We start from the raw sequence: 12,369 nt of genomic DNA, 5'->3' as shown, positions 1-12,369 counted from the left end.
AAGGTGATAACCAGAGGCACATTCATAGCAGAAGCACTTGGACAGAAAGGAAGTAGGTCAGCCTTGTACAGCTGTATACATTCCTGTATATCCCTCCTAAGGACTGAAGAAAACAATGACAAGCTCAAGGCTGCCTTTGGCACATAGCAGTTCCAACTGTCAAAAACCACAGAAGGCAACTCTCAAATCAGGACCCTGAGTTTCCAGTTTTAGAAACTAGAAAAGGGGGAGGAGGCTGGAATGTGGCTCAGAGCACTGGTTGGTCTTGCAGAGGACCCTAATTTGAGTCCCAGTACTCACATAGTGCCTCACAACTACCTGTAACTCTAGTCTGGGGTATCTGATATCCTCTGCTGGCCTCCATACGTGCAAGGCATGTACATGGTACACAAACATACTTGCAGACCAAACACCCATACATATAACATAATTAATTAAAAAGAAACTAGAACGAAAGAAAAACAGACCAAACTGAAAGTGGGGGAGTGAAGTGGGGGGACAGGGGACGGGACTGTAAAGATAAGAGCAGACATAAACACAAGAGACTAGAAGACAGAGGAAATCAGCAAAGTCAAAAATTGGTCCTTAGTGAGGTATGGTCACCAGCATGGAAGAGGCTTAGCAGAATTGCAGAATTGAGTCCTGCCTGGTCTATATAGTAAGTTCTAGACAAGCATGGATTATATGCAATACCTTATCTTTAAAAGGATTAGAAGTTGGCTCATTGAAAAGATCAACAAAATTAATATATACCTAGATTGTTAAATAATAAGTTAAATCAGAAGTGAAAGGGTCACATTGCTACTGGCTTCATGAAAATAAGAAGTAGAAGTAGATACCACAAGCAATTACATGCCAATACATATTCTGGGTGAAATGAACAAATTCTTACAAACACACACTGTCAAGGCTGGCTCAGACTTAAAACAGAAAAATAAGAGAATCAGTAATAGAAGTCTTTGCAATTAGGGAAGGCCCAGAGCCAAAGCCTTTTCCAATAAAGTGTAGTTAATGAGGCTACTGCTTCTGAAACACTTCCTTCCTTCTTTAGGAGCAGCATTGTACTGATACCAGAGCCACAGACACCACAAGGAAAGTGAACTTGCAGAACATTATCCATTTGAATATCGATACAAAAATCATTCATAGAATGCTAACACACTGATGACTGCAGTGTGAGGGTTAGACATGACCAAGTAAGTTTGCCCAAGGAATACAACAATGGCTCAACATAGGAAAATTGATCAGTGTAACTTACCAGAGTAATATGTGAAGAAAAAAACCACAGAATCAGGCAACCAGTGGGGTAGTGGTGGGGGGTGCATCTAACAAAAATCTAGTACTTCTGCACAGACTTTAAATCCCAGCACTTTGAAAGTCAAGGCAGGCAGCTTGGCTTATATAGCAGGTTTCAGCCCAGCTAGAACTGCATTGGGACTGTACCACACCTGCTCAAAAACAAACAAAAAACTACATTTTCATGATAAAACCAATTGGTAAGGTATTTGCAGACAATTTGACCTTTTCTTTAGAAATGCTTAAGGGATAAAACTATTAGAGCTAAAGGCTCTAATACTGTCAGAGGCTCTAAACTAGTAGAGATGGCTCAGTGGTCAAGAGCATATCCTGCTCTTGCAGAAGACCCAAGTTCAGTTCCTGGTGCTCAAATCGGGTGGCTCACCACTACCTTTAACTTCAGCTCCAGCTCCAGGGGATTCCATATCCTCTTCTGGACTCCACTGCCACCTACACTCACACGTACCCCCTCCCCACCTCCAACACACAAGATGAATGAACTTCAGAACTATCATACTAAGTAAAATAAGGCATGTGTAGAAGATTACATTTACGTGGAATAACCAGGATAGGTGAATCCACAGAGGCAGAAAGCAGAATAGTGGTTGCCATAGACTGAGGAAAATGAAATAAGGAGTTCTTGCTTAGTGTGTGTGAGCAGAAGAGGAAAGAGATGACTGCTGTAGGGCTGTGGAGTGTCCTTCAGGCAGTCATCTGGAGCTAATGGTTGTACATGATCAGTATATTGAGTCCCACTGCTAGGAAACAACAGTTAATTTTATGGTGTGTGAATTCTAAAGTGCTGTAACAGTAAGAAAAATCATGTGACTTAGTTTTTCTTGACTAGTAGAATGAAGGCTGTGACTAGAGTACAGTGGCTGCTCTTCCCAGGTTCTGCTCACTCTTTCTGACTGGAGTGAGTTTGTTCCTTTACCAAGTGATGACTCTCGGTACTAAGAGCATGAAGATGACAGTAAAGTATTAAGCATATACCGGGAGAGTAGTAATAAGCTGGAGGAGTTGTTTTCTCATGCCTGAAAGCATCCTTTTCACCACCCTACTCCAATGAAGTCACTTTCCCTTTCTTTTTCTTTTCTTTCTTTCTTTCTTTCTTTATTTATTTATTTAGTATGTGTACAGTATTCTGCCTGCATGTGTCTCTGCCGGCCAGAAGAGGGCGCCAGGTCTCATTACAAGTGGTTGTGAGCCACCATGTGGTTGCTGGGAATTGACCTCTGGAAGAGCAGTCAGTGCTCTTAACCACTGAGCCATCTCTCCAGCCCCACTTCCCTTTCTTGTCTCACATTGGTATGATAGTTTTCATACCAGCTGCCAGAAATCTCAGACCCAAGTTCTGCCAACTATGACCTCATTTTGTTTGCGATGATGAGATCCCAAATCAGTGCTTTAGGTTAGGGCTGCTGACTCTCTGAATTCCAGCAATGGACCCATGCTCTCTCCCTCACTTTTGTCCTCTTGATGGATTTCTTACTTACATTTTGGATGCCTAGACATTTGGAAACCTAGCATATATGCTTCATATCATTTCAGATTTCAAATCTTAAGACAACAGGGGTAGATGGATAAGTATTATTGGTCAAATACAATACAACAAGATAACATTTTTGTCAGAGAATCCAAGTTACATGTGGCACATCTTAGGTGGGTGGTATGTCCCGTAAAGCATCTGAGGCATTGTGCTCTGTGCCATTTTATAAGAAACTTAACAAAGTGAAAGAGAGTCTAGTAGACCATGTGGGATGAGGAGGAAGGGCATCCCCTTCCTTGTCATGAAACAAAGCAAGAGAGATTAGTCTTATAAATATGGCAACTCTTCAAAATGGTAAGAGTATCCAAAAAGAAAAGGAAAGAAAACAATCAGCTTCTGTGTGAAAGCCTTCAAGCAAAGTGCAGGCAACCACTTTCAAAAGTATTCCTATAATTAAAGGATATAATCACATACTCACCAAAATATATTTCACCCCTGAGATTAATGAGTCTACATTATTACTAAAATGTAGGCAAGGGAGCTGGGTATAGTGGCACACATCTTTAATCCCAGTACTCAGGGGCAAGTGGATCTCTTGAGTTTGAGGACAGCCAGGGCTATACACAAACTGTCTCAAAACAAAACAAAACAACAACAACAACAACAAAAGGCAGACAAGGGAAGGGTGAAGAAAAAGAAGAGTTTAAAACCAGTGACCAATTGAATTTAAAAAGTACTTATTGATTACTTCTAAATTTTAAGGCATTGTATAAAGGTACTGTCAGTAATTCAAAAGTGAGCTTGGTCATTAGCAGCAACATGACATGTTTCCTTGGCCTTGTTTTATAGTCTAGTCTCCTGAGACAAGATCTAGGAATTGGGAGCCCAGCACAGCTGTCTTCTTCAGGAAAACCTGGAACACCATACTACTCATTCTCTGCCACAAGTTCTAGGAGAAGACCACTCCATGACTCTGTAGCTCTAGGTGAGTGTTTTGACACAGAAAATCCCGTCTCTCAGATGTCCCACTTCCTTAGTCTGTTCTTGGTCATCATTTGGATATCAAGGTATATCTACATACAAGTAATATACAGGCTGAGTATTCCTAATCTAAAATCTAAGATCCAAAGTGCTCTAAAATATGAAACCTATCGAATACTGACATTATATCATAGAAAATTTCATGACTGACTTCCTGAGATGGGCCACAGCCATGAAGCACACTTGTATGAAATTAACCTTGGACTATGTAAATAAGGTGTATATGAAACATAAATGAACTTAATCTTTTCATGTGGGTTCTGCCCCCAAGATACTGCATTATGTTTATACAGATAGTCCAGATCTGAAGACTAGAACACATCTGGCCACAAGCATTTCAGGTAAGGGATACTCATCCTGTATGCATTAGATACATAATGAAGTTGTCAGAGCTGCCACTGTTGTAAAGAACTCATCTACTTTGTATTCAAGTTTTAGCTAACTATAGTCTTGTTTGACAATTTAATATTTAAACCATAATATTCATCAATATGAGCAGTGTGGTAGATATATAGTACTATGTTTTTAGAGCCTCTTGTAGCCATACTTTTATTTATAATAATTTTTTGACATTACAATTACATCGCTCTTCCCTTTTCTTCAACCCCATCCCATGTAGCCCTAACTTGCTCTCAAGTTCATTGCCTTGTTGCCTAATTGTTGTTTTATATGATTATTCCTAAATATATAAATATAACCTGCTCAGACTGTATAATATTCCCTTATGTGTATAACCTGATAGCTGGCCATGTAGTATTTGATAACTCTGCCCATGGGGACCGTTTCTCTTGCTCTCGGCATTCCCAGTCCTTTGTTTAGAGTAGACGCCCTCAAGGTTTCCCCTTCCATGTTGGCATGTCTATTGATGTTGTCGTTTTTTTTCAGGTCTTGTGTAGGCATCTATGTTAAACCATAATTTTAACAAATTTTAAGAAAACAGTTTAATATTTTGTTTCATGAGAGAATTTAGCCAATTTTTCTTCTTTCAGCTAGCAAGTATTTTCTTACCTGGTAATTTTATGTCCTATTATTAACACCTAGTTTTTAATTAAAATGAAAATAGTACTGACTGGTTTGCAAAATGGTTTTATAAATTCCTGTCAGTAAATTAAAATAAAATAGTCCTTCTAGTCCATGACTTTGGTCATGAATTTAGCATAAAAACTAAGGTTCAAAAGATGCCACATACATAATAGTAAGTTGCTCACCTGGGATAAATTTTAAGGTTTTTATGAGTTTCAGTCCAGTGGATTTTCTGTTGTTGTTTGTTTGTGTAGCACTCTGAACTTCAGGCAAGCTTTATTTGTTAGATCACAAGTAAAATATCACCACAGTTTGCATACTGGTTACTTCTATTCTGTACTTTTCCTTTGAAATTGAGATAAAATTAACAAGCACTTAGCTTACTGACATGACCGTATACAGTGGAATCAGTACATTCACCTAATCAGTGTTTCAAGTGAAAATTAAAGTTGTAAAACATGTTTATAATAAAGGAAGACCAGCTCCTAAAGTAAATGTAAACCAAAGTAAAATGTACTATAATTCCTGATTGCACAAATATTTGTTGACTGCCTCAAGCTAATATATATCTACCTCCTGTCAAGCCATATATTCTTAGTCTCAAGGTCTAAAGAATGAATGAGGTACATAGAAAGGACACAGTGATGGATTGCTGCATTCAGAAGAAAATTCTGGTATCTTTTTTTCATGGGAGCATGATCATGTAATACGTATGGGTGCTATTAGGATCAGCCCTGGTGGTTTAGACCAGCATTCTTTTTGTTACTAACAATGTCCATCTATGCTCTGCTTGAGCACCTGTTGAGTTAACCCAGTAGAGGCCTCAATTGAGTCTGTATTGTGTTGGTCTACAGGACTGTCTTCTAGACTCTGTGCACACACTGTAGGAACAACTAGCTAATCCCTGCCAATGTGCTACTACTAAAAAAAACTATTGAATAGGTAGAAAAGAATGGAGATACATTCTGTTAAAATCCAGGATAAAAACTCAAGTTTTCCATGAATTCAAACTTCATTTCTATTTGATTATGTTATAGATACTATTGCTTATCTAGTGTATCTTTTCAAAACTCTGTGAGGTTATAATGTTAAAATTAGATTACAAATGAGGACCCCAAATGGAATGCAGTATATAATGTTTCTCTTGATACTTGGAGGAATCCTATCCATTTCCTGTGTGGATACCTGTTAGTAGATTATTTTCATGCTGCCCATTGCTGTCCCCAATCTTGGCCTCTCCTTGGCATTGCATTGTCTGGTAAAATGTGAGCGCTTAGAAGAACTTTAGAGAGCTACAACAATATTAGTGTTTTCTGAAACCATTTAGGTACTTTATTCTAGAGAGTAGCAACTATCTAATTTGTAATTGTTTTGGTCTGCATTAATAAGGGCTAAAAGTTATTAAATGTGGGACAGGAGAGGTGGCTCAGCAGTTTAGAGCACTGATTGTTCTTCCAGATGACCTGGGTCAATTTCCAGCACCCCTAGGATGACTCTCAACTGTCTGTAGCTCCAGTCTCAGAGGACCAAAGATTTTCTTCTGTTCTCCATGGGCACTGTATACACATGGTAGTACTCAGCCATGGAGGTAAAACACCAATACACATTTTAAAAAACATTAAAGTGTCACAAATGTTAGGCAATGCAATGAGCATGTTTCATGTATTATCACAGAATGTGAAACTCACAGGAGAGGTGGTGCCCCCCATCCCTTCATGCATCTGAAGGAATTGAAGCACAAAGAGGTAAAAGTAACCTTCCCAGGTTCATATGACTGCTGTATTAAATATAGCCAGTTTACTCTCCCCAAACTAGACTGTGAATCCCAAACTGGTGGTCGTATGTGGCTAATGTGAGATACAAAAGAAAGATCTTTGTTATAACTATAAGCGATAGAGCATTTTCTTGACTGATTTTGTATGAAGTGTAGCTTTTGCTCAAGGAAGTAGACTGCGGAAACACTTCACCAAGAACAACTTTTTGCTATAAGTTTTACAAATACAGAATATGCCAGATCTTGTTTGTCTTTGGCACTTCTGTTTTAAAAAGATGTGGGCCACCTCTTGGGGAAAGGATATCCATGCTGATGAATACTTCCTGCTCTTTTTATGGTGTAGTATTTTTACATGAGGCTTATAAAGTTGGCTTTCTTAGCTTTCCAGCCTTCTGGGATATTACCTGTAGAGAACCCACAGACCAAATTTAAATAAATTTCAGTCTTTATAAAAATCACGTTTTATTGTATACTGTCATTTACAGCCTTTCTTATTTCATTCTCATTTCTGTAGTTTTAAAAAATATGGAGTTTTTTCACATCAGCCTTCCTAGTAATGAATCTGTCTGAAAATCCTGGATTTGATCCATTTTATGTGTGTGATTGGAAAGCTGTGCATATCACTTTTCAAAAAATAAGATGGAAAAGTTATAAATTTTGTATATGAATGAAATTAGAATACCAACTTAGGCATATGAAAATAGTCATATTTTCATTTATATTAATTTATTTTATAAATAAATTTTTGGATCTGGAGCTATGGCTCAACAATTATGAGTATGTACTGCTCTTGAAAATGACCCAAGTTTAGTCTCACACCCATGTGGCGGCTTTTAACTCTCTGTATGGAATTCCCGCTCCAGAGAGTCGGGTCCTGTATTTGGACTCCAAGGGTGCCTCTACATAAACATATACCTGCACTCATATATGCGTGAACACATACAAAAACAGACATGCATACATAGATATTCACAATTTAAAATAAAGTAAGAGATACTTTCTGTGTTCATTTCCTAAAAAAGTATACAAACTTCTAATTAAAGTCCAAATTACACTGTAGTGCTGAGGTTTCCGTTTTACTCATACATTTCCAAAGCAAATACCTGTAATACTAGATGTGTATACTGGCTGTATTTCATAGCATATGGAGCATGTCTTGATGTTACTGTAACCTTAGTTTTTCATTCTTTCAACTTTATTTCAGATTTTTAGCATAGTACGTTGTACTACAGCATTTGCTGTTACATACTAATTTTGTTTTTGTTTTTCGAGACAAGGTTTCTCTGTGTAGCTCTGTAGACCAGGCTGGCCTTCTCCTCATAGGCCTTCTTCTGCCTCCCCAAGTGCTGGGACTAAAGGCATGTGCCACCACCGCCCAGCTTGATACGGAAGTTTTAAAAATAGGCTTTTAAGCCTAATCCTTTTTTTCTTTCCTTCTTTCTTTCCTTCCTTCCTCCCTCCCTCCCTCCCTCCCTCCCTCCCTCCCTCCCTCCCTTCCTTCCTTCCTTCTTTTTTTAAGCTTAATTGTTGATATGGTGTAATTTGTCTCTTTGTTAGGGAAGTGTTCTATTAGGGAGACCTGTTGCACAGTGGACTGACAAACGTGAACACTTAGACGCTCATGACACAGCAGGCTCTTAAGACATGTTTAGTCCCCTTCCTTGTTTGTGCTGTTGTGGTTCCTTTCTTATTTTGCTGTTCCCTTCCCAAACTTAGTAGAACCAGGGTATTCCCCTTCTTCACGCAGTGGGAGAAAAAAGTAGAAATGGGAGTGTGCAGCAGGACGTGAAGGATAGCAACATGGTGGATGACAGCATGGGACTTGTTTCCTACTCATTCGAAGTCTTTTTTCCACAGTGTAAATGCTAATGAAACATTTTCTTTTCCATATGCAGATCCTTTGCAAGCAAAGAAAGTAAGAAAGGTGCCTCCTGGCCTGCCTTCTTCTGTAAGTATTTTTTTTAACTTGATGTTAAATAAATTGATGTCAAGTATTCAGTATTTACTTGCTACAAGGATGGATTCGATACGTGCCAGTGGGCATACTTTACATAGTAACTGTTCATTGCTTAACAAAATCATTGATTGAGATAAATCCACACTTAATGTTAGGCTTTTCGTTTTCTGTGCAATGATTTGTAGCTTACTTACATGCTGTCACTCCCTGTCCCTGTCATTTGAATTCCCCTCTTGGGAAGAAGACTAGGCCTGTAGCTGTCAAAGAAGATCTCCTGTGCAGGTCTTTTGATGTTTAATTAGTCATTATGTTGCTGAACAGGAGGACAGACAGAGATTAATAGCTGAGAATCTTAGAAATTTACATTTGTAATAATCCCAATGGAGCTAAAGACATTAAGATTCGGAGGACATGTTCGGCTCAGCTTGCCTCAGTAGGACTGAGGTTATTAATATGCATAAATCACCAAGTCAGATGTTCATTGTGAAGCCCTTGTGGATTTTAAAGCCTTCATTAAGCCTTTCCCAACTTCAGTCTAGCATCAGGAAAGCTTTCACGCAACTAGTTCGTTGATCCCTCCTTGTTCAAAAATGTATCCTTTGAGAATAAAGAGCTTTGATGAGGGAGGTTGGAAGAGGTTGGTAAAACAATCATTAATGGCTGTAGCAACCTAATACTGTAGGAGTGTTTGTGCTGTTAATATACTTATTCTTTGGAGCAATAGAAGTATTTGTAGATGAACTTACATTATAAATCCACCCACAGTTTAAAAACCTCTGGTGAGAAGAAGGGAAAGGCTTTTTCCTCTGTGTAGAACAAATGGGCAGTGAGGCTGTTAGATTGAGGCCCTGTGCCTTGAAGGGGACACTCTTTGTTGTGTAAATGGATGTTGGGCTTTTATTGGGCAATACTTAACACATGGGCGCAGGTGCTGCCAGATGAGTCACAGCTCATCGGAGTTTGGACTGAATGGAATCCCCTGCTTGATGAGTACCAATCTAGACGGGGCAGCAGGAGCCAGAGCTTTTGATTTCTTATGAAGGGTAAAGTAGGGAAATTCTCTTTTGGTTGTTTGCATTCCTTCTCCCCCCCCCCCCACTCCCAGCCCCACCCCCTTTCTGTGTGATACTTGAAAAGTTGAATTGAAATCTCTGGAACTCAATTCCAGATGGATCTGAGTTTTGAGAAGCATAGGGCAGCTGTGCTCTGAACCTGCAGCCTACCTGGAAGGCTGAATTGCCGAAGCAAGCATCCTAAAGCTTTTGCTTGCATAAGCATTTGGGCCCACTAGAGGCTGAATGGCTGCTTGATAAACAAAATGAACAATGCCTCAAAGCATTATTCCCAAAGACAGGAATTTCAGCAGCAGCTAAAATTAGTTGTGCGATTTACATTTTAACAGTTGTGTGCTGTGCAAGGGTAGGTAGGTAGTATAATCTAACAGAAATCATATTCAGGTAGACAGAACTGCTAAAACATGGAGCAGTATGAGTTCTTGTAATTTATTTTTATAATTCTATGAAAGTAATAAAAATTAAATTGCATATTAATATTAGTAGAACCACATTGCTTTAAAAAACAAATTAGTAAGTGAAAAGTCTATCACATTTATTCATGACCTAACATTAGAAAAAAGCAATAATTGTCCATGTTTCATAGTTACTTCATTTTTAAACAAATGAGCAAAATGGACAAGGAGCCTGGAATAAGACTTTGAAGACTTCTTTGTCCTTACATTTTTAATTATAACAGCATTTACTACTTGGAGATAGTTCTCTGTATTATTTTATGTTCAGGAAAGGGAACAGTACTGCATTTTGATGAACTTTGAGAATGATTAAGAAATTTTGTAAGCCAAACTTAATTAAGTATTGTACTTTTCTAGCTCCTTTAATATACATCTTTAATCCAAACTCGAGTTAGAGGTAGATCTGTAAGTTGGAGGCTAGCTTGGTTTTCATAGGGAGTTCCAGGCCAGCTAGGGCTGATTAGCGAAACCCTGTCTTAGACATACACATATATGTATGTATGTTTGTGTATAGTAGTTCGCATAGTGGTGTATGTGCCTATGATCTCAGCAGCAGGAGACTGAAGCTGGAGGAGTGCTATATATTTTAGGCCAACCTGGGCTCTATAGCAAGACTCAGCCAAAAAAGAAAAGAAAAAAAGAAAAAAAGAAAAAAAAACAGAATAAAGAAAGAAAATTAAATATTTTTTCTATTTGACTACTTATACTGAATATGCAGTTTTTGACATTGTGAGTTGTAAAAGAAGTGGGTGCAGAAATGAACATAGAGTGCATATTTTATTTTATGATTATTTGAATAACGAGTATCATGCTTCCAAAACTAAAAATTCAGCCAAATGTTGAGATTTCAAATGGGCTAGCAGGTAAAAAGCACAGAAGTGTGACAAACAATTGGTTTGCCTTAATTTGGAAGTAAAGTATTCCTAGAGCCTATGGTAGTTTCAACTTTGTAGTTTCACTGAAGTACTCCTCTCCCTTCCCCCAGAGGAGGAGCTGAGGAACACTGTAGATTACACATGGTCTTGGGGAGGTCTGCTCTGAGTAGAGACTTCCAGGGAAGAGTGTGTATGGTAATGCAGGGCGGCAAGGATTTCCTTTGCCTTTGAGGGTTCCTTAGTCTTCCTTTTCTCTTATCTGAACACCAGTTTTCCTATATCAGACTGTTGCTAAGATAAAAGTAAAAAGTAAAGGAGTCTTGAGATATCGGGTAGGGATTGGGGCAGCTTTTCCCCTGGCAGCCTCTCTTTAATTTCAAAAGGAAGTGCATTCAGTAGCCTCTCCAGCTTCAGTGTCACTTTGTTAGATGTGAGGACTTCTTAAGAGTGAGGAACTGTGTCAGCCATTTCACTAAATCAGCATTCTGTTTAGTCTCTGCCACTAATCTCCCCTAATTTATATACAGGGCCACAATCACAACGTATAAAATAATGTGAAAGGCCATTTTCTTTTGAAAATTAAACTACAAATCTTGGTTTACTCATAAAAATATTTTGTTTAAGCCGGGCGTTGGTGGCGCATGCCTTTAATCCCAGCACTCAGGAGGCAGAGCCAGGTGGATCTCTGTGAGTTCGAGGCCAACCTGGTCTCCAAAGCGAGTTCCAGGAAAGGCGCAAAGCCACACAGAGAAACCCTGTCTCGAAAAACAAACAAACAAACAAACAAACAAAAATTTGTTCAGTATAATAAATTTCAGTTCTTCCAGTTTCATTTTTACTGAGCAGATTTGTGTAATTGGCTTTGTTGTTTAAGGACTAGCACTATCTAAGGATGGTGTGGTAGTAGATAGAGATACACAGAATTTCCCCATGTGTAGATAATCACTTTTATCTAGGTTCTTACCTCTTTTCTTTTTTATGACCTAGAAGGAGTTACTTGTGACTCTGAACCATAGGGATTTTTGTTTCTGTGGTGCAGAGGATTGAGCTAAGGGCCTCCTGCACGTTAGGCAATTGCTCTATCACTGACTCATTCTCCATCTTAAACCTAAGGTTGGTTGCCAGCCTTGTTCGTTTTTAGAGTACTGAGGATGAAGCAAAGGCCTTCGTACATGCTGAGGAAGGACTTCTCCACACTGCATGTCAAAGATGATAATCCCAGCACTCAGGAGGCAGAGGCAGGTGAATCTCTGTGAGTTCGAGAAAAACAAAAACAACAACAACAAAAAAAAAAAAAAAAACAAAGACAATACAATAATATGCAGTGTCCAGATTCTGTGTATTTTCCATCTTTACATAGCTCTTTTTTTAAACTAGATTTCTTTT

General features: G+C 38.6%; 1 protein-coding gene across 8 annotated transcripts in view; it reads left to right on the top strand.

Annotated features, from left to right (window-relative positions):
* Tcf12 (transcription factor 12) overlaps positions 1-12,369 on the top strand; it is a 275,275-nt gene that overhangs the window by 192,204 nt on the left and 70,702 nt on the right. For 5 of the 8 annotated variants that reach the window (XM_036192286.1, XM_036192282.1, XM_036192285.1 and 2 more), the window contains 3 exons: positions 3,635-3,770; positions 4,120-4,167; positions 8,519-8,571. In XM_036192286.1, the coding sequence (XP_036048179.1) occupies positions 3,635-3,770; positions 4,120-4,167; positions 8,519-8,571 (237 nt within the window). The remainder of the gene's footprint in view (positions 1-3,634; positions 3,771-4,119; positions 4,168-8,518; positions 8,572-12,369) is intronic. The other 3 variants (XM_036192284.1, XM_036192287.1, XM_036192283.1) reach the window with 1 other exon arrangement.

This window comes from Onychomys torridus, chromosome 7, assembly GCF_903995425.1.
Source record: "Onychomys torridus chromosome 7, mOncTor1.1, whole genome shotgun sequence".
NCBI classification, from domain to species: Eukaryota; Metazoa; Chordata; class Mammalia; order Rodentia; family Cricetidae; genus Onychomys; species Onychomys torridus.
This window is presented reverse-complemented; position numbering and strand designations above follow the sequence as displayed.